Source organism: Tursiops truncatus, chromosome 13 (assembly GCF_011762595.2).
Source record: "Tursiops truncatus isolate mTurTru1 chromosome 13, mTurTru1.mat.Y, whole genome shotgun sequence".
NCBI classification, from domain to species: Eukaryota; Metazoa; Chordata; class Mammalia; order Artiodactyla; family Delphinidae; genus Tursiops; species Tursiops truncatus.
In genome coordinates, this window is record NC_047046.1 from 18,798,362 (window position 1) to 18,821,047 (window position 22,686).

Genomic DNA, 22,686 nt, shown 5'->3' on the forward strand with positions numbered 1-22,686 from the left:
CCGATCCCCACCCCAGCACTGGACCAACTCTCATCTATAAGGGGCACTCACTAGACGTTTGATGGGAAAATGAAAAATTTTCAAATTCTCCAAGAGGAGGAGTTATAAAAAGGGAAGGATATTTTTATTTTATTCTCTCATAGAGAATATGCACATACTTATTAAAAGATGTAGTATTTGAGTGGTGACCACGGATTCAGAATTGCCCCAGGCACTTTTCATGAATAGATTTATCCTCACCACAGTCCTGTGAGATAGGGATTATAATAATTATAGCTAAAGTTTATTGAATACTAGTGCCTAACATCATGCTAAGGGCTTTATTTATACACAGCATCTTAAGTTAATTCTCATAACAACCCTATGAGGTAGGCATTATTTCACACACACTCCCATCTTACAGAAGTATACACCGAGGCCCAGAGAAGTGAAGTGTCTTGTCTGAGGTCACACAGCAAGGAAGCAGCAGAGGTGGGATTTGAACCTGGGTGCATGGTGATTTCATACAACTGTTGCATGGGCTCTTTTTGCTCCTCCTGAGATATTTTTATTTGCTCATTTCTGGCACGAGGATGATGCTCTCAGTGTCACTGGAGAAGAGGATGGTCCTCTGCTGGACCTCAGTCATGTGGAGCCACCTGAACATGGGCAGGAGGCTGGCCAGGACTGTGTGGAAGATGGCAGTCACATAGCCCCAGCCCAGCTGGCACTGACCACCGTGGTACACAGAGGAGGCTAAGCAGGCTTCCTTGGCAAAGGGGGAGGCCAAGCTGATCGGGAAAACCAGCAGGCCCACAATGGTGGCGATGGCTAGAAACAGCAGCAAGGAAAACCAGTGTGTCGGTCAAGGGGCTCTGGGCTGCCTTTCCATCCCAGGACTCACTCATCCACCCTCCTATCCCCCTCCCATCCATCCATCCACTCACTTATTTATTGGCTCATCTATCCTTTTATCCACCTATCACTCAGCTTAGCCTTCCACCCATCTGTCCATCTACTCACCCATCCACTCATTCTCTCCATTCCTACACCTCCCTATCCATTCACTCATCCAGCCAGCCAGCCAGCCATCCACCCACTTAGCCACCTGCCTTCCACCAATTCATCCATCCATCCATCTATCCATATTCCAGTCTACCCATTTTCCCCATCCTTCCATCCATCTATCTATTCATCCATCCTTCCAGTAATATGTTTATTGATGCATCCATCAACTCGTCCACCTACTTACCCACCCTACTCCATCCATTCACCAACCCATCCATCCATCCATGCACTCATTCATCAAAACTGTTAGGCACTCTGTCAAAGGTACTAATGATACTAAGAAAATGAACCCGACACCTCTGCACCTAGAAGGCACTCCCCGTGCAGGAGAGTCACGTGACCTGCAGCCACCCTTCAGCCACTCTCATCCACTTGAGGTTACCTGCACATGCCTTGCTCTTTTCTCTGTGCCTTGGCCCGTGATGTTCCCATTACCTGAAACACCCTTCTACATTTGGTTAACTCCCACTCATCCTTCCAGATTCATCTCAGTGATGCCTCCTCAAGGAAACCTTCCTTAACACCTTCCACACACTGGGTCTGGTACCTCTTGGAGTTTTTCTTTGCATCCTGTGCTCATCCTCTTGTGCCAAATACCCACTGAGTTATAACTGCCTAATACACCCCACCCCCAGTAGACACTGGAGGACAAGGACTGTATCTCCATCCATTGATTCAACAAATATTTAATGAGCAACTATTATGTGCAAAGTACCGTGTTAGATGCTGGTGATATCAAGGCAGACATGTCCTTGCCCTCATGGAGCTGATGTTCTAGTGGAGAGAGATGCACAATAATCAAGCAGGCAGATAAGATATTATCAAGCGGGCAGGTAAGTGCTATGAAAAATGGAAAGCAAGGTAAGAGGAAGGGGACTCTAAGGAGAGGGAAGCTCCCTTACCTTGAGGTCATGGAAGACCCCACTGAGGCAGTGATATTTGAGCAAAGCCCTTAATGAAGTGGGAGGAGCAAGATGTGAAGATCTGAGAAGAGAGAATTCCAGGCAGAGGGAACAAGCTTGGTTTTCATGAGCAACAGAAAGCAAGCCAGTTTGGCTGGAGCATGCTGAGCCTGGCGGAGCAGGTAAGAGATGAGGTCAGCGAGCGAATGAGAGCTTCATCAGTGGAGCCTCATCGGTAACAGGAAGTCATTGGCGCGGATAAGCCAGTCCGAGTGGCATGGTCTGATTTCAGCTTCAACAGGACCCACTTGGCCAGAGTGTGGCAAACAGACTCTAGGGGGCAAGAGTGGCAGCAGGGAGACGTGTGAGGTGGTCACCTCTAAACCAGGTGAGAGATGGTGGAGAATTAATTGGATGAAGGTTCAGTCAAGACCTGAGCTAGATCATCCCAAGCCGATGTGTGAATTAGAGAAAAGCAGATGCAGCCGGGCAGACGCAGCCCTGCAGTTTTCACAGCTTAGGAATTGGAGCATGGCTAGATTTCAGCAGCTCTCAGCCCTCAGCTGGATGCCCTTATGCAGTGCACAACCTGCCCAACTGTATATGATGGTCCTGGTAAAAATGATGCAAAGTGGATGGATGGGAGAGAAACAAAGGAGGACAGACTATTAAGACTGGGTTTGGATAAGGGCAAGAGAGGGTGATGTTAAGGATACCATTCCCTACCTCCAACTTCTGGCTTGTTAAAGGACCTGGAATAGTCTACAATCCTAGGGTTTATCTCTGAGATTCAACTAGGAGGCAAGACTCTGCTTACAGGCTCATCCATCCATCCATCCATCCATTCATTCATTCATTCATTCCACAAACATGTCTGGAACACATATGTGATAGAAGATTTACCTGCTGTTGCCTGCACCCCTGGCATTGGGCCGCTGCCCCTCCTTGGGCACAGCCCTTTGGGGGCTAAGGCCCAGGACAGGAAGAGAATTGCACTGAAGGCCAATAGGAGTCAGCCTCCAAGGAGCATCACAGCTGAGACCTGCCAGGAAGAGAAAGGAGGGAGGGTGTTGTCTGGGGTGGGGGCAGGCTCTGCTCTCTCTGCTTAACTGATCAGCTACTGAGTCCTCAAAATCCCACAAGGTCTGTGCTATTATTATCCCTGTTTTACATATAAACAAACAGAGGTATAAGGAATTGGAGTCATTTCCCTCAGAGCACACAGCTACTTAAGAGATAGAGTCAGAATTAAGATCTAGATCTACAACCACTATACCCTCCCTTTATTGAGTACCTGCTATACAGCAGAGTCACCAAGAGAGGCACCTTTGTAATCGGTTTTGAAGGCTGTGTAATCTTCCTTAGAGGTGCTGAACTGGGAGTCCCAACCCATTGTGCCCATTGTTGAATCTGGCAATTTGCAGTGACTTTCAACACCTTAGCTGTGGTTTTCAAACCTAGCAGCGCTTAGATAGAGGATGACCAGGTAGGTGTGTACAGGTTGTGCACTGCACAACTCCAGGAGATGCGTTTGGGAGTCATCACAGAAATGCATATTGACTACAGCACTTTTCCAGCAGATGGCAGTATAGAGTCCTGAAGAAGGGGCATCCTTTTCCTAATTTGTACAAAAGCACTGCATGCTGGCAGCTGCTTTCAGGATCATCCTGGGTGTTTGCTAAAATGCGGATAGCCAGACCCCACCCCGCACCTACCGAGTCAGAGGTTAGAAGGAAGGTGAGCAGAAATTGGCTTTTTTTTTTTTTTTTTTTACTCTGATGGGTTTAAGAGTGCCCCACCGCCAGGTCCCAGTGAATGGATGAGACCACGCCTCACCTTCCAGGCAAAGTCAGGAATATCATCCGGGGACCTGAAGGTCCCACAGCTCTGGTTCCAGCTGTTACCCTGAGGCCAGGAGCAGTAGGTGAGGACACCAAAGGAGAAAGTGGTGGTCTGGAACCAGGCAGGAGAGATGAGGCTGAGGGCTGAGATGCAGGTTAGGGAAAGCCCCAGAGTTGCCCACACGCTGCCCACCATCAGGGAATGTCAGTGACCTAGAGGTCAAGGGACAAGATTAGTGGAAGGAGAGAAACAGGGGCTGGCAAAGGTGTCCCCCCTCCCCGGCCAGCCAGGGATCTGGTCCTGTCTTCAGATCACAGGTCATTAGCCTCCCTTCGGCCTGGGATGCACTTGGAGGTGTTAATAACTGGGGTGAGGGTGGGTCTTTTCCCTAACAAGTTCTGAAAGTCGAAACTCCAAATTTTAGAATGAATGTTAGTGCTTAAACAGACCTTGGAGCACAACCAGTCCTCGGGAAATGATCATCACTGGTCCATGTGAGCCCCCTCTCGTGTTTCATTCATTCATTCATTTATTCCTTCATTCATTCGCTCTGCCCATCAAGGCTTGCACTTTCCAAAAGGTCTGCTTCTACCCTGCCCATCAGCTATCTCCTCTCAATCCTTAACCATTATTTAATGTGTATCTTTTTGTATGGAGGTATTTTTGCAAAATCAATATTGTTCAGTATATGTGTATTTTTCATGTATGTAAATGGCATTGTTTTATATATCGCTGTTTCATGCAGTGCCACATATGACCCTTGAGGGATAGTCAGGTGGCACCTGAACCCAGCCTTAAATGCCAAGAGTTACTTAGTTTTCAATTCTCCTTCAATCCTTCTCTTTACACCAAGGAGAAAATGTCTGTTGGAGCTAAAGGGTCTTAATCATCTCCCAAGCATCTGTCTATCTCCTCTTTTTAAAAGACAGGGAGCCCTGAGCAAGCAGTGGGGTCTAGTGAGGTTTGGGGGATGTAGTTGGATTTTCCTTGTATTTGTTGTGGTGTTTTTGTTCTATTTTTTGGCATGATACCGGTTATCCATCTTAAACTAAAATCTATTTTAAGGAGAAAGAGAGTTGATTTCAAGTCCAGTCTTACCAAAATAATAATAGAGGTTGGATGAGATGCTGAGGCAGGATGGTGGTTTGCTAATAGCCAGCATTGTCATTGATGGTCAGAAGTGAGGCCCAGAAGGGCTGAGGCAGCCTAAGGGCACCCGGGATCAAAAGCAGCTGAGCCAGCCAAGGGCACCTACACCGACTTTCCAGGACTTCAACCTTGGGTTTCACTTTGGGACTCTAAGCCCAGCCAGCACTTTAAACGTGGCCGGAATCCTGGGCTTGGAGGCCAGCCAGTCCCTCTACCACTTCCCAGCTGTGTGACCTGCAGCAAGTTGCCCCATTGCTCTGGGCCTCAGCTTCTGCATCTGTAAAAGCAGATTCTAAATCCCAGGGGGCCTGTGGTGTTGGGTTCAATCACTGAGCAGGATGATGTGGTAGAAAGAAGCAACAAACCACGTTTCCCCCCTATGACCTTGGGGAGGTCACCTCGTCTCTCTGGAAATGGGGGTAGGGTAGGGGTAGGGTTCTAGGGGGTCAGATGCAGGTGTGCTGCAGGGAGAGGGGCTGAGCTAAGCCTGGGAAGGTAGGTCAGGGTAAGGTGGCACAGACATTTTATTCCCAGGATTAGAAAAACCTCACGGCAGCTAGCCAGCAAATGAGACACGGCCCCTTGAGGAAGGGAGGATGGATTTTTGTCCTACACCAAAATCAGCCTCAACTTTGGGGCTGGCAGGAATCCCGAGGGGTGTAATTCCAGCCAGGAAGCTGGGGAGCCCAGAGCTGACTGAGGCCCGTGATTTTGCCTCTCTCTGGCCGCCCCAGTGCCTCTCCGGGCGTTTCTGACCTTGAAAGAAGTTTTGTTCTCCAGATAATGTGCTCAGTGTCACCTGGGAAAATCACACCAACCGTCCAGGTGCCCAGAAACTTAAATGAGGCATTATAACCCGAAACCACATCCGGCCAGGCTTCAATTACCTGGAATCCACCTAAGGGAAACATGAAAGGGACTGAATATTTTCTCCTCCAGCTCAGTGCTTAACTGTTAATGGCAGTTGACAATTCCTGAGCACTCATCAAGCCCCATTCTAAACTCTTTCAGTGCCTCATTCAATTCAAGACTGTGGTCCCTCTATGATAGGGTGGGTAGTACTGTTATCTGAGTTCCCATTTTACAGATGACAAAATGAAGCCTCAGGAAATGAGTGGTGGACCAGGGACTCAAACTCAGGGAATCAGGCTCCTGACTCTGGGACCTAAACCCAAAGTGATATTAAGAAATTAGTTTAAAAGTCAAATACCCCAGCGTTTTTTAGGAGCTACCCAGGGTTAGAATTTGGTCAACCCTCCCACCTGCTCCAGCCAGTGAGCATGGATGGCCAGGGTAGCCATAGCCAGCCATGGCAGAAGGGGAACTGGGATTCGGGTATTTAGAGGTGGCTGCTAGAGCCTTGGTATGTCCCCATCATCCTGCTGTCCGTGTCCTCGTCTGTGAACTGGAAGGAATTGATCATTCATTCATTCAACTTTTATGTGCCCAACCCTGTGTGACCTTCACAGATACAGTGGTGAACAGAACATAGTGCCTGCCCTCAAGGAGCTTAGGGTTTCGTGGGCAAGGCAGACAAACAGGGTGGAAGAATATGGTCCATCATCTGTCCATCCAGTCAACAAATATTTATTGAGTATCTACTATGTTCCGAGAACTGTTCTAGGTGGTGGGGGTTCAGCAGTGAGGAAAACAGACAAAACGACTGTCCTCATGGAGCTTACACTCTAGTGGGAGAGAGAGACAATAAGGAAATAATATATAAGATGCCTGATGTAAATAAGTGCCACAGAGGAAAATGAAGCTGGGAAGGGAGATGGTGAGTGACTGGGGGATGGTCAGGAAAGCCCCATGAGAAGGTGACCTTTGACCTTTTTTTTTTTTTTTTTTTTTTTGGCTGTACGCGGGCCTCTCACTGTTGTGGCCTCTCCCATTGCGGAGCACAGGCTCCGGACGCGCAGGCTCAGCGGCCATGGCTCACGGGCCCAGCCGCTCCGCGGCATGTGGGATCTTCCCGGATCGGGGCACGAACCCGTGTCCCCTGCATCGGCAGGCGGACTCTCAACCACTGCGCCACCAGGGAAGCCCAGAAGGTGACCTTTGAGTAAGAGCTGAGGGAGGAAGCCATGTGGATTTATGGGGGAGGAAATTCCAGGCAGAGGGAGGAGCAGGTGCAAAGGCCCTGTGGTAAGCGTGTACTTGGCATGTTGGCAGAAGCGAGGAGGACCCGGTAACTGGAAGGAATGAGGAAAGGGGGAGAGTGGTGGGCCTTGTAGGCAATGATAGATCTTTGGCTTTTACTTTCTGAGTGAGATGGGGAGTCTGTGGGTGGTCTTGAGCAGAGATGTGACGTCACCTGTCCCAGTGTTTTAAAAAGATCACTCTGGGGCTTCCCTGGTGGCGCTTCCCTGGTGGCGCAGTGGTTGAGAGTCCGCCTGCCGATGCAGGGGACACAGGTTCGTGCCCCGGTCTGGGAAGATCCCATATGCTGCGGAGCGGCTAGGCCCGTGAGCCGTGACCGCTGAGCCTGCGCGTCCGGAGCCTGTGCTCCACAACAGGAGAGGCCACAACAGTGAGAAGCCCACATACAGAAAAAAAAAAAAGATCACTGGCTTCTGCATGGAGGAGAGGCAGAAGGAAGGGCGAGGAAGAAACAGCCAGAGGCAACTTCGGTCAGTCAGGTGAGAGACATCAGTGGACCCGAGAGAGAGGAGAGAGGGAGGGTGGGGGCGGATTCTGGATCTTTGTTGAAGGAAAAAGGTAGGTCCGGCCAACCAGCTTTGCTTATGGATTGGACTTGGAGTGTGAGGGACCAAGAGGAGGCAAGGATGCCGCCAGGGCTTTCGACCTTGGCCCCTGGAATGGAGGGGCTGCCCTTGCTTGAGATAGGGAGGCTGCAGGAGGGACCGGTTTGCTAGGAGAGGCGGGGGCATCTGAGTGTGGCGTAGCCTAGATGAAGCCTGAGAGGTGTATTTCGCCAACCCATCGATCAACAGATGCAAACAGACACAGCGTCACACCAAGAGAAAGCCCAGGGCGATGCTGGGGCAGGCACAGAGGAGGGGCACCTGATCCAGCCTGGGTGCCAGGTGACATCCAGGCTGAGATCTGAAGATGGGCAAGTCAGGTTTAGGGGAGGACTTTGACCCGCATCCCTTGTCTCATTCTCCTAGCTGCACAGCCAGGTCAGCCCTACTTCTGGTGCTTTTCCAGCTCCATGACAAGTTGGCTGTGTGAGCTGGTCGAATTATGATGTAATGTAATGGCTCCAAGCCTCTGTTTCCCCATTGCAGTGGACTGTTTGTGTGCCCCCCAAAATCACATGTTGAAATGCTAACCCCAGTGGTGATGGTATCGAGAGATGGGCATTTGGGAAGTGATGAGGTCATGAGGGTGGACTTATGAATGGCATTCGTGCCCTTACAAAGAGACCCCAGGGGGCACTCTTGCCCCTTCTGCCATGTGAAGACATAGCAAGAAGACAGCCATCTATATACCAGGAAGCGTGCTCTCACTAGACACCAAAGCTACCTGATCTTGGAATTCTTAGCCTCCAGAACTGAGAGAAATAAATTTCTGTTGGTTATAAGCCACTTAGTCTGTGGCACTATGTTATAGCAGGCTGAGTAGACTAAAACACCCACCTGCAGAAAGATGGCCATATCCTAGACCAGTGGGACTTAACCTTTTGGAGGTGATGAATTCCTTTGAAAATAGGATTTAAAAGCATGGATGCATTCTTCATGCAGACGTACTTGTATACACCCCCCCCCCCACACACACACACAGTATTGTAATTTCAGGGGCTCATGGACCCTTAAAGCCCATTATGGTTCCTGGACAATACTTTCCTCTCTCCCCATCCTGACCTCACATCCCTCTTCCCTCCAGACTCACCACACTTCAGGTCAAGACCCTCCAACGTGGCCACTTCTTCTCAGGCTCCAGCTTTGAACATACGTCTGCGACCTCATAACAGGTGTCCTTCTGTTTGAAGGAAACATTCAGGCTGCTGAACAAAGCCCAAGTGTGTGATAAGCTGGCCTGAGGGGTGTGTGTGTGTGTGTGTGTGTGTGCGCGTGTGTGTGTGCGTGTGCGTGTGCGCGTGCATGTGTGTGTGTATTTTCCTTCCCAGTTCCTTAAATCGACAGGCTTTCACTGGGCTGCTGGGTGGGTTGGGCAAAGAGGGAAAAGCCAGCCCCAAATCAGGATGGGGTGAGGGTATGGGGTTTCCTGGGTAGGAGAAGGCATGAATAGGGATTAACCGATCTACGATTAAACACCAGGTGTTGAAATTCTTGCCACTGTGCTCTCTACTTTTCTGCCTTGGTAATTCTAGTTGAGGGATATTTCTCTGGGATCTGGATACCTACCCTGCAGGCTGTAAACCTGCGGAGAGTAGGCACTGGATCTGAAAAATCTTTGTCTCCCACATTCAGCATAAAACTTGGCACAGAATAGGCGCTTGTCTTGTCTTTGCGGTAAGTGATGGAAGTGCAGCTCCAATTGGCTCAACTAGAAACGAGAAATGCATTGGCTTACATAACTGAAAATTCTGTGGGACAGCTTCAGGCACAGCTGGCTCCAGGTGAACAAGCAATGGACCTCTCTTTCTCTCTCCATCTCTCAGCTCCATTTTCTGCTGAGTTAGGTTCGCTTTCAGGCAGATTCTAACAGTGTTGGCTTCTGGTGCCTCCAGGCTTAGCAGCCCCAGAGAAAAAAAAGCTCCTCTTTGCACATAGTTGCCGCAATTGCTGTGATTAACGCTCACTGGACAAGCTTGGGTCCCATCATTGTGGCCAGGGAAATGGGATGCTCTGATTGGCCAGACCTAGGACCTGGGCTCAAGGATTAGGGATTGAGAGTTGGAGAATGGGGATTAGAGTAAGCATGTCATGAGGCTCACCGCGCTAGAACTACATGGACTAAAGGTGGGGGCTGGGTTGGTTTCCAGGAGGAAAACCAAGGTGCTGTTAGCAGAGGATGGGCCGCGGATGCTGGGAAGGTGAGAACAAGAGGCGTCACTCTGATGCTATGAATGCTGACACAACAAATGAGACACATCAGTTGGTGCTGTCAGAAGCAGGAAGGTTCAGTGATGCCTGAGACCGAGCCTGGAGTCCCAGCTCTGCCACCCACACTCAGTGTGGCCTTGGTCAGGGGATCTCTGCTTTACTGGGCCTCAGTCTTTCCACTGTAAAATGAGAGCCTCTGGAATACACCAGGGTTTTGAAGAGATGATTGCCAGGGTTTTTTTCCCACTCATTCAGTCACGTATTTATTCTTTTTCTTTTTCTTTCCTTCAATCAGTATTTGTGGAAGGGCTTTGGAGCTAGTCTGAACTGGATCTGAATCCCAGTGTGATATCTCTCAGGCTTGAAGGATGCACCTTCTCAGGTGTGCTTAGCTGTGTCCTTCCTGGCCACCCAGCGGCACTGGATGCCGTAAGCCTCCGCTCACCTGCCCCTGCAGGCGGCCTGGGTCAGTTGCTGCAGCCACTTGGCCAGTTCAGCCTGCGGTGATGAGGCCTGAGTCGTGGCTTGGTCTCCCAACGACCCCAGCTGTGGTCCAGTCCGACCTGACTGGATCCTTGGCTGGGGGCTGGGAATAGGGTTCTGCTGCCTCCTCTTCTAGACTCAGGTGAAGCTCTGGGTGTAGAACTGGCTTCCCTCATGGCTGCCTGGAGGTGTAGGTAACACAGCTCAGACATGAGGAGCAGTTGGGCCCAATGGTCACTAATGGCAGACAGGAAAGGGGACGGGCCGGCAGATGAAGTTCTTGCCCTTTATCCCTGCATGTTTCACGTGGCTTCTCCAGAGATGCCCTGAGCAGTGGAACTCCCAGCCGTATTTTCTTGGAAAGCTGTGGCCAACTTAGTAAGACACGTCTTATATTTGCTCTCTCTCCTTCTCAGTCTCACAGTCCCTTTTCCTTCACTCTTGTTAAGCTGGGATTTCATCCCTAATAAGGCATTAGCTTATAAATCTTGCCTCAGGCTCTGTTTTCTAGGGAACCCAGGCTGTGATCCTAGCTGTGTGACCTTGAATGATTTACTTAACCTCTCTGAGCTTCAGATCACTTACCTGTGAAAAGGAGATAATATAGTATCTCTTATAGGATTGTTGTGGCGTTTAATGAGACAGCTCAATAAATTACAGCTTTCATTAGTATCACTACTGTGAATGAGGCATTGGATTGTATCATGTGAAAACATTTATTCAACGTTGAACTCCATGAATATTTATTGGGGGTCAGCTCTGATTCAGGTATTATGCTAGTCTCTGCTCCCAAGGAGCTCATAGTCTAGAAAGTGAGACAGAGAAGTAATTGGGCAATTATACTACAGTGTCAGCAGTGTCTAGTTGGGGCTAGAAGACTCAGAAGCTTCGGCATGTGGGTAAGGGATGGTAATCAGGGATGGCTTCTTGGAGGAGTTGACTTTAAAACTAAGATCTGAAGGACACATAGTTGTTACAGATGATGGAGGGCAAAGTGTTCCAGACAGAGGCCACGGCATGGGCAAAGGCCTGGTGTTGAGAGAAAACATTTCAAAGAACGTACTGGCTCTCCCCTTCAAGGAGCAGGTAAATTACGGGAGAAACAAAATGAATAAATATACATCAATGAAAATGTGTGAATATGGTCTTTGCCAAGGAGTGTGTGAGTTCTGTTCAATACAGTAGCTGTAGCCACGTGTGGTTATTTAAGTTAATTAAAATGAAACGAAATAAAAAATTCAGCTCCTCGGACACAATGACCGAATTTCAAGTGCTCAGTAGTCATCTGCGATTGATGTTGGACAGTGCAGATATAGAACATCTCTGTCATTGCAGAAAGCTCTACTGGACAGAGCTGCCAGTTCAGGACAAACATTCTGGAAGAGGGGGCAAACAACGGCAGAGAAGGGGTTCTGGGAAAGTTCCTGGGTGGCACTGTCCTCTCTCCTCAGGAAGAGAAAAGCCAGGGCTGGGAGTGGTGGGTGGGGTGTTGGCTCTGAAAACAATGTAGAACCTGACACCTCTTTGGTCAGGGTGTAATCTCTGGGTGTGTGCTGGCTGGCAGCCTCTCACCTGGGAAGGAAGACACAGGAACACAGAGAGAATCAGCTAAGGTGGGGCTGAGCCAGGAAGTCCCGCCCCTTCTGGGGCCAGGAGGACTCTGGGAGTTGTAGTTTGGCACATCTGAGATTTCCCCTCAAAGCTTGATGTGGGTAGAACTGACACTGGGCATTTCTTGGGGTGTAGAGTTGGGGGTGGGCTGGCTAGGGCTGGGGACACATCTGGGTTTGGGGTTTCTGTGACAGGTGGCAGAAAAAGGACTGTCTTCTCCCTTCCCCCACTTAAGTTCTGGGATAGAGAGGAGAGGCCAAGATGGAGGACTAAGCTGGATGGGGAGCTGAGAGACATCCAGTTCAACAGAATCCTCAGCCCACATGTTCTGGTTCATTGAGATGTGCCTGGGAGAGACAGGAAGTTCTGATAAGGTTATGGAGGAGAGATAGTAGAGGGTACCCTATCAGCTGTTGGCCATTCATGCATTTAATCCAATATTTATTAAGCGCAGTATTTATTGAGCACTTACTATGTACCAAGCTCTGCTCTAGGCACTAAGAATAAGGAGTGAACTAAAGAGATAAAAGCCCCTGCTTCCAGAAGTTCTGGAGAGGACAGCAGACGATTTGCCTTTGCTCATATAATATACATGTAATGCAAAAGTCCTGCTTAAAGGTTGATTTTGAGGCATTTTAACTTTCAATCCAACCATTCTCTGTCCCCCACCACAAAGACTCCGCCCTGGGAGTGGTAGTCGTATTTAAAAGCCACTCAGTTGGGTCCTACTGATGGCTGTTCTCAAGACATCCAGATACAGGAGATTATTCTAAGATGTAAGACGTTGGGACTTCCCTGGTGGCACAGTGGTTAAGAGTCCGCCTGCCAATGCAAGGGAACCAGGTTCGATCCCTGGTCCGGGAAGATCCCACATACCGCAGAGCAACTAAGCCTGTCTACCACAACTACTGAGCCTGCGCTCTAGAGCCTGCAAGCCACAACTACCGAGCCCACGTGCCACAACTACTGAAGCCTGCGCACCTAGAGCCCGTGCTCTGCAACAAGAGAAGCCACCACAATGAGAAGCCCGCGTGCAGCAACGAAGAACCAATGCAGCCATGGGCGTCATGGGGCCACTGCCTCACCACTTCTGGGTTCCATCACTGTGGGCAAGTCTCAGGCTGCTGCTTGATAAAATGCTGATACTTACTTCAAAAGTGCAGATTAAAAGAAACAAGAGATATGATGTATGTATCTCCTGTAACAGGGGTGCCTTCTTACACACACACACAAATTGAGAGAAAGACAGGTAAGAGAGATCCCTGCCAATTCTCCTGAAGCCACACAGCGTGATGTTCTTTTTCCTCTCTTTGACTTTATTGAGGTCTAACTGACGTACAATAAATTCATGTATGATTTTAGATCCTTCAGTTAACTCTCCGTACATTTCCTTCCTAAGGAAGAAAGCACGAGTCACAAATACAATTCAATTTATTCGTGCAAATATTGTTTACAATGTCTGTAAGCTCCACGAGAGCCTGTATATTGCCAGATGCTTCACCACTGGGTCCCTGACATCCAGCATACTGCAGGTGCTTAATAAAGACCTGTGGAATGAAATGAGTAAAGGATAGCAAAACAGGCATTTTCCCATTCAGGAGCAACTTCCTTCGATTCTCTCAACTTGTCCAAAAAGTCTCTAAATGCCTCACACCTCAACCCCCACCTCAACACAATGGCAGCAGGCGTGGCATACAGTAGGCGCCCCAGCGGGAGTGAACAACCTCCTGCCAAGCCCCTGGTCGTGCGGTCCCGGGTGCAATTCCCCTGATTGCCGCGAGGCGACGCGAGCGCCTCGCGCAGACCGCCCCTCCACCCCCACCCACCCAAGCCGGCGCCCGCAGCCCAAGAGATTCAATGGGCGAGGCTCTAACCGTGCGCCTCCTGAGTTCCCGGGCTGCATTAGGCTCTTGGGGGCGCAGACCCGGCGGCCGGTCGGTGTCCATTGCGGGGGATCCTAGCCAGAGCCGCGGGCTGACCCCGGGAATGCGGGCGGGGATCATGAACAACGTTCTGAGTCCGGCGCGGCGGGGTCGGGGCTCGAGGGCCGGGACCGCTTCCGGGAGGAGTGTCGGGGCAAACTCGTGACCCCTGACCTGTCTCACCGTCCCCCGGCCCCGGCGCCGGCCGAGAGCACGGGTCCGCCGGCTGCGCTCCGCCCCGGGGCCCACTGCGCAGGCGCCGCCGGCCACGGTTCCCACGGCGACGGGGGCGCTTCCACGCCCGAGGCCCCGCCCCCAGCAGGCTAGGCTGCGCTGGGCCGCGGGCGACGCGGGCAGGTGCCAAGGGCTGCGGGCAGGTGGAGGCACGGCGGGCCGGCGGCGGCGGCTCTAGGGTAGGTTGAGCGGCGGCGGCGGTAGATGGGGGCAGGCCATCCGCCCCCTGTCCCCGGCCTGCAAGGGGGCCGGGGAGGCGGCGGCCGGCGATGGCCGCCAAGTTTCTGCTCGGCTGAGACCCCGGGAGAAAAGTTGGCAAAGTTGGCCGGGGAAGAGGTGGGGACCCGGTGGATCTCCCGGGGCTTTGGGTCTGCGGGGAGAAGGCATCTCGATTTGGGAGCCGGGAGGTCTGTCTCTCGAGACTTGGGAGTGGATCCCGCGGGAAGATCCCTCACTGGGCAGCCAATGGATCCCACGCCACCCGGTTGAAGACTTGGGAGTCGATCCCAGGAGTGGATCGGGCACTGGTGGCCTGGGGTCCCATACGATCCCCAGCCTGGGGGTGACTGTGGACGGTGATTGGAAACTGGGAGCTAGTTGATCCCTCTCCTCTGACCCCCACTGGTCCGAGCCTTGGGAGTGATTCCGAGAGGAGATCTGGTGGCCGGGAGCTGGGGTATCGCTGGAGATCCGTACCCAGCCTGGAACTGCTAGGATCCGGACGTCCGTGCAGGTTGGAGGCCCAGGAGGTGGACACTGGGAAGCGGGGGTGCTGATCGAGGCGGAGCCCGGGGCGAAGGGATCCTCCGGGCACCTGGGGCGGTGGAGAGAGCAGCGCGCGGGGCCCCACGGGCTCCGGGGCTCCGGACGCGCCCTCCCTGCAGGGCCTGCGCACCCCTCCGCGCGCCTTCTCAGGGCAGAGGCGCCCTGATGGGATTAAGGCTCAATCCCCCTGCTCCCGGTAGGCTCGGGTGGCCCCCACCCCGCTGGCGTCGCTGCCTAGGGCTACAGGCGGGACCCAGGGGAAGGGAAGCGGCCCGTTGACCCCGGAGCCGGGCCCGACCTTTCCACACCCTCCTAGCACACACTCGGCACGGAGCCGCGGCGCCGCGCCCTGAAACCCTGCTTCTCCGCTGGTCGGTAGCCGGTCGGTAGTGGGGCTGCCGTGTGACCTCCGCGCGCCGCCTAGGTGGCCAGGGCTTCCTGCCCGCGGGACTGAACTTTCTCCAGACAGGAGCTGCCATTACCTTTTGGAAAGGAAAGGGCTATACCTGTTGCACAAAGAAAGTGCTTTTTCTTTGCAGCTTCTTTGTGACCTTGGACAAAACACTTAACCTCTCTGAGCCCGGGTCTCCCTTTCGGGCGAAATGGAGTGGGGGTGGGGGTCACAGTCCTCTCTCGTCTGGGTGCCTGGCAGGATTAATAGGTATAAAAGGTCTGAAACAGGTTCAGGCTCTGTAAATATTAGTGGGCCCTCGTTCTGTGGTCTCTCCCTTGTCTCATGCCCTGCCGCTTCCCCTCAGGTATCTGAAGGAAGGCTCCAGAAACCCAACTTGCCGTCTTTTTAAACTGCAGGATTAGGCAGATATTTAACTTAGTCTTTCTTCCAAAGGGGTTTAATTGCCCCTCTGATCCCCCTTGCAGAGAGAAGCTCTAGGGTTTGGCTAATCAGTAACCAGGGCATTTGGACAAGACTTCTCCCTTGGCCCAGCTTTCCCTTTGCTAATCCATCGAAGCTCCTGGACAAACATGCATTCACCCTCAGACACCGGTGTCTCATCCTTGGGACAGTTCCAGAGGGAGTTGTGCATCCACTAGGCACAGTCCTGGTGGTTTTATGGGGAATCCTTTTTAAAGGATTTGCATGCTTGACAAGGGTGCAATTATCCTACAGAAGTACAGGGTTTCATTCAGTACAGTGTCTAGACATGTGAGAAGCTCATTCGGTCAACCAGTGTGTGTATTGAGCACCTACTATGTGGCAGACACTAGAAATGGTGGACCCAGGGCAATATAGGGTCTGTCCTCCTGGCTTGCGATCTAGCTGTGAGCAATCAGCTTGCCCTGCAGTCCAGTGAGGCAGCTGTACTGATTCTTGATGTTGGGGGTATAACCCTCACCCCAGATTCTTAGTCTGGAGGTGCCCCACCCCCCCTTGGAGGTCCTGGGGGCTGGCTTTTATTCAGGGCTGACTTTGGCAGGAGAATGGAACAGCCCACTATCTGGCCGTGAGCCTTTCTCCCCTCTCAGCACCACCAGAATACATCTCTGACCATCTCAGAAAAAGAGCCCCAGAGGGATGCTTTAAATGTGCATTCATTAATTAATTCATTCAACAAATATTTCAAGACACCATGTCAAAGAGGAGGCACACCCTTAAGGGGTAAATTCTTTGTGAAAAGAGGCAGTTGCCCAGAAGGAGAGAGCTGTGATAATGGGAAGAGGGGCTGAGGGCTTCTGACCTGGAGTGGGGGATGGTGGGCAGGGGGTTTGTTTCTTGGAGAGCGTGCCGGTGGGTAGAGGATGGCGTTATGTGCTGGAAAGAGGGAACAGAAAGGCCTGGGTGCCTGGATGGAGGAGGGAGCATAGGGTGTTGGCTGGAGATCCTGGCAGGGGCCAGGGCAACCATTCCCAGGGGTTTGGACTTTATACTGGGGCACTGGGGCACTGTGGGAGTTTCTCTGGGGGAGAGGGATGGAGTCAGATGTGTGTTTTGGGAAGCTTGCCCATCTCTTGGGGAGGCTGGATGGGAGATGGTGTGCCAGGAGGCTGGAGACTGCTCGAAAAATCCAGGTGAGAGGTGATGACGGAACTGAACTTGGATAGAGTCAGTGGTCAGTGTTGTGTTTCAAGAGCCATGCGGTTGAAGACCCCTTCCTGGAGGCATGGCAGTCAATCTGGAGAAGGAAACCCCCAGTGGAGGTGGCCTGAATATTTTAAGTGTCAGTATTTCATTCAAGTCAGCAAACCTTCCTGAGCATCTGTTGTCACCTGCCCTGGGAGGGTCATAAACATCTGAGGGGACTTTACCTTGGAACCCTCACCATCTTCCTGCGTGAGGGGGTGGGGCTCGTCAGTCCCATTTTACAGATTCAGGACTCAGTGTTGTGGCGGTGAGGTCTTTGTCAGCTGCCAGTGGCAGAGCAGGGATTTGAACTTGCTTCCAGCTTGCAAATCAAGGATGTTTGGAGTTAGGGAAGTTGAATAGAGAAGCCACAAATGTTGGTGAGGTTGGGTCAGGGTGCAGCAGGGGTAAACCCAGGGAGGCTTCCAGGAGGAGGCAGGGATAGAAAGGAGGGAGTCGGCCAGGGAGACTTGGGGGCAAACCCTGGCGCTGCCCCTTCCTGGCTGTGGTCTGAGGCCATGGTATTTGGTTTGAGACTCAGTGTCCTCATCTGTAAAATGGTCTCATGATAGGATACTCCCCTCCCTCAAAGGGTTGTTATACAAGTTGAGAGAAGCAGTGCATGGACATTACCAGGCATAGTGTCCACACTGGTCTGTGCCCACTAAGTAGTGGGTATGATTATTATAATAGATGTCACCACGGCATGTCATTATGTGTGTATATATATATATATATATATATATATATATACACACACACACACACACTATATATATATATATATATAGTGTTTCAGGCATGTGGTGCTTGCCTCTTCCAACCTGGTGTGTTTGGTGGGTGGGCGGGGGGGACGTTGGGCGACCACGGGTGACACTTGAGCTGAGTCTTAAAGGAGGAGAGGGCAAGGATGAGGACATTGCAGGCAGCAGGAGCAGGACAGGCAAAGGCAGGGCCATTAGGAGAACTGTGTGCTCATTGGTATACCCAGAATACAGGGTGTGTTGAAGAAATAAAAGTTAGACCATTGGCAACAAAAATTCTCTTTACACCCCCTGCCGCTCCCTAAATACCCAAACAGGAAGGCTTTGGCAGGTTTGGGATTGAGAGGAGGGCAGGGGGAATCTCTGTCCAGGAGTTTCACATTTCTTCCCCCACTCACCCATCCAGATTATAGGAGTGTGACCCCAGACAAGCCATTCCCCTCCTGGGACCTCAATTTCTTTCTCTGTAAAATGGGAGGATTGGAGAGAATGTAGAGAAAGCACATAACACATCAGAGCAACTGCTTTTCACTGAACCCTTTACATGTGCTGGGTTCTGGGCGAAGCTCTTTTGTTCTTTTTTTATTCTTCACAACAAACACAGGCGATGCCTGCTTTGGGGACCCTTGATTCTGCAGTTTATAAAACTGAGGCTTTGAGGGGGTCCTTCTGCCCAAGACCACTACCGAAACTCCCGTCATTCACAAAGAAGCTAACAAAGTTTGAATTGAGAGATACACACACATGCACACACAAATTTTTTTTTCCTTCAATGTGATGGATATTTTATTGAGCATCTTCTATGGGCAAGTCAAAAGAGCCTCTGCCCTTAGGAATTCACTCCACAGAAATCTGGTCAATTGGTTGGGAGGAAGGGAGGGGGAAGGCAAATTGAGACAAATATGGAAATGATTATGGATTGACTTCTGAGAAGTAGTTATCACTGCCACATTTGCTAATTGCTCAGTTGAGTGACCTTTGAAATGTTGTATAGCCTTGTCTCCACTGAGAATACAAAATACATCCCCAAAGGCTGATCTTTGGATATTTACATCACTGAGTCAGAAGAGATACACATACACACACACACACACACGCACACACACACACTCACACACATAGTATAATAATAACATATAATATATATATTATGGTAAAATAACATGTAACATACCAAACACTTCAAAAACGGCAAAATGAATTTACGTTAAGTGAAAAGTAAAATCCCACCCAGGACCCCCAATCCCATTCCTCAGAGATAACGCAGTCAGCAGTTCCCTCGACCCTCCAGAAACTTTCCACATACATATGCTCTGTTTACTTCTTTCCACGCCCTTATCACACTCTGCTATCTTAAGTTGTTTTTTGGGGGTTTTTTGGTCCACTCTGGAACCAGATGGAAAGAATTGCATCTTGGTTCTGCCACTTATTGTCAGTGTGACCTTGGGCAGGTGACTTAACCTCTCTGAGCCGCAGTTTCCTCATCGGCAAATGGAGATAATAACGGGTCTTACCTCTGAGGGTTGCTGTGAGGAGGAAATGAAAAGGAACTGGCACATGGTCAGTGCTCGGTATGTGTTGCTTCTTGTTCCTTGTGGTGGTTGTAGTGGAGGTGGTATTGCTTCCTCCCCCTCTAGATGACGCTCCAAGAAGGCAGAAACCCTATTTGTCTTCACTGCTGTTTCCTTAGTAAACAGTTGTGGAATAAAGAAATGAATCGGTATGTGTGGACATATACTTTGAACAACAACAATCATAAGACAAAGAATTTCACGCAGAAATTAAAAATAGATGTGGACCCATTTTAGACTGTGTTGACTTACTGCACTCTTTTAAAAAACTGAACAATACTTCAATGCATGAAGGTGCTATTAGTTATTGAGCACATGCCCTGCTGGTGAGCATTGAGTGGTTTGTTTTCTTGCTATAACACACAGTGTCACGGTGACATCCCTGCTCATGTGTCTTTGCATACTTGTTGTAGTCGATGGGAGGGCACATTCTAAGATGGGGAACAGTTGGGATAAAGGGTGTTTAGAATGTTGTCTCACCTGCTCAGTTTCCCTCCAGAGTGGCTGTACCTTTCCTACTCCTTCCAAGGCTGGAAACACATAGTCCTTTGTGTCAGTCAGGTTTCTCCATGATAATACTGTGTAACAAACATCTCCCAAATCACAGTGATTTTTTTTTTTGTCTGCATTGGGTCTTTGTTGCTGTGCATGGGCTTTCTCTAGTTGTGGTGAGTGGGGCTATTCTTCATCGTGGTGCACGGGCTTCTCATTGTGGTGGCTTCTCTTGTTGCGGAGCACAGGCTCTAGGCATGTGGGCTTCAGTAGCTGTGGCACACGGGCTCAGTAGTTGTGGCTCGCGGGCTCTAAAGTGCAGGCTCAGTAGTTGTGGCGCATGGGCTTAGTTGCTCCGCGGCATGTGGGATCTTCCTGGACCAGGGCTCGAACCCGTGTCCCCTGCATTGGCAGGCGGATTCTTAACCACTGTGCCACCAGGGAAGTCCCTGCAGTGACTTTTAACAGCAAACATTTGTTTCGTACTTGGGGGTCATCAGATGGCTTGGCTGACCTTGCCTGGGCTTGGCAGGGAGGCTGGATTCCAGGCTTTGGTTTGGGTTCCCGTCTGCCCTGTGTATCTTCATCTTGGTACCCAGGCTGACAAGCAGCAGCCAGCCAGGACGTGCTCTTCTGTGGTGGACAACAGATGCTCAGGAGCTCACTGGGAACCTGCAGAGCCTCCGAAAGCCTCCCCTTGGAACTGGGAAGGTGTCATTTCTGCCCTCATTCTCTTGGCCAAAGCAAGTCACGTGGCCAAACTCAATATCAATGAGATGGAAGTACGATCCTCTCATGGAGGCTGAGAGGGAGCTAGTATATATCTTCTGAGCAGGAATACAGCCTGCCACATGGGTCAGGGAGGTCCTTGCCAAGGTGGAGGGTCCGCCCAGAGGTGGCAGTGAGCATCGTGGCTCATGATTTGTGGGGGACACATCAAAGCAGGGGTCTGGGTAAGGCGACCCGGTTTGTGAGAACTCCCAGAACAGGAAGTTCACCTCTCTGAGCCTCAGTTTCCTCATCTGGAAAATGGGAATAATGCGTCTTCTCTGGCAGAGCTGCTGTGAAGCTTGAAACAGTATTGGATAAGGAGGTGCTTTCTGTGACATGAGGTGCGAAGGTGAGGGATAATCGTCTTGATGGTGGTTTTTGCTCTGGACTTTGTTCCTCAGGCTCTGGTACCTGTAGCCAGTGGACTGGGAGATCCCAGTGAGGCCAAGGGGAGGCTGTGGAGGTGATCAATCTGGCTTCAAATCCCAGCTCTGCTCCTTATGGTCCTCGTGACCCTCAACCAGTCTCATCATCTCTCGGAACCTCAGTTTTCCTGTTTGTAAAATGGACACAGGGTGCTTATGACCATTAGCAAGAAGGACTGTGAAACACTTGGCATGAAGTAGATGACATATAAATGGTCCTGTGACTGCGGAGCTGGGATGGGGGTGGGGGTTCCTAATTAGGGTGGAGTGAGGAATTCTGCAAAACTGGATATCGGTTCTGCAGAATTGGTTCTAGAATTAGATATTCCCAACATCCCTTGGGAATAATGCAGAGACTCCGGATCCAGACTGCCTGTGTTCAGACCCCACCTCCACTATTCTCCAACTGTGTGACCTTAGGCAAGACAGTTGGTCTCTCTGTGCCTCAGTTTACTCCTCTGTAAAACGGGAGTAACAATGGTGCCTTCCTCCTGAGGTGGATGAGCATTAAATGAGTTAGTACATAGTGCCCTATAATGAATGTACATGTGTCATTTTTTTAAATTAATTAATTAATTATTTTTTGGCTGCGTGGGTCTTCGTTGCTGCACACGGGCTTTCTCTAGTTGCGGCGAGTGGAGGCTACTCTTCATTGCGGTGTGCGGGCTTCTCATTGCAGTGGCTTCTCTTTTGCAGAGCACGGGCTCTAGGCACGCAGGCTTCAGTAGTTGTGGCATGCGGGCTCAGTAGTTGTGGCTCGTGGGCTCTAGAGCTCAGGCTCAGTAGTTGTGGTGCACAGGCTTAGTTGCTCTGAGGCATGTGGGATCTTCCCAGACCAGGACTCGAACCCCTGTCCCCTGCATTGGCAGACGAATTCTTAACCACTGCACCACCAGGGAAGTCCCTACATGTGTCATTTTTACAATAATACTATTGTCATTATTACTAGTATCATTGTTATGTATGAAGGTCTGTGAGGTTGCTTCTGGTCCTTGGAGCACCAGGGTCCTGGGGAAAGGAGTGACTTAGGACCCCTGGTTCCCAGCAAGTGTTTTTCCCCTTCTGCTGTAGCTGGAGGGCTGTCAGTTAAGGATCACTGTTTACTTGACGTTCTGTCCCCAAGGCGAGCCTTGACTATCCACTCAGCCCCCTTCCGGCCAGGGAGGGGTCTTGGATGCTCTGAGTTTAAGGAATATTCACACCTTCCCTTTGTGGAAACAATCAGCAGGTTTCAGGGAGCCCCTGGTTATGAGTATCGGCTGGAGGCCACCTGAGCTAGGTGCAGGGTTAGAAGTCACACTGACTCCTTCATTCAATGAAAATTTATCCTGTAGCTATCGCTTGGCAAATCCCGTGCTGGCCATGGGGAAAATGGGATCTGCTTGATGTCAGGGCTGGATTTTTGGAGAAGAGTTGGGTAGCGCCAGCATGGGATACCTGTGTGACCCTGTGTAGGTCACTTCACCTCTCTGGGCATTTCCCCATCGGTGAAGTGAGTCTCAGATGGGCCAAGGTGTCACTGAAGGTGAGAGAGGACAGCCTTTGACCTGTGTGTACCTGATGGTCTGCCTTGGCTCCTGTGCCTTCAGAAGTTTGGGGAGATGACTGAGTCTGCTCTTCCTCCATCTGCTGAGACCTGGCTTTTGAGAACACTA

The 22,686-nt window shown here is 50.7% G+C and overlaps 2 protein-coding genes across 9 annotated transcripts in view; one reads left to right on the forward strand and one right to left on the reverse strand.

Annotated features, from left to right (window-relative positions):
* Nucleotides 1-479: 479 nt before the first annotated feature.
* On the reverse strand, nt 480-3,986 carry LHFPL7 (LHFPL tetraspan subfamily member 7). Its single transcript, XM_004332231.4, is given in 3 exon segments — nt 480-810; nt 2,853-2,991; nt 3,786-3,986. Coding segments are annotated over 3 exon segments (603 nt in total). The 3' UTR covers nt 480-547.
* Nucleotides 3,987-14,232: 10,246 nt separating this feature from the next.
* KIAA1671 (KIAA1671 ortholog) overlaps nt 14,233-22,686 on the forward strand; it is a 185,991-nt gene continuing 177,537 nt past the window's right edge. For 3 of the 8 annotated variants that reach the window (XR_012325233.1, XR_012325234.1, XM_073790254.1), the window contains exon 1: nt 14,234-14,342. The gene's annotated coding sequence lies outside the window, so the exon portion shown is untranslated. Of the gene's footprint in view, nt 14,343-14,413; nt 14,897-22,686 lie in introns of those variants that run through there. The other 5 variants (XR_012325232.1, XM_073790251.1, XM_073790253.1 and 2 more) reach the window with 3 other exon arrangements.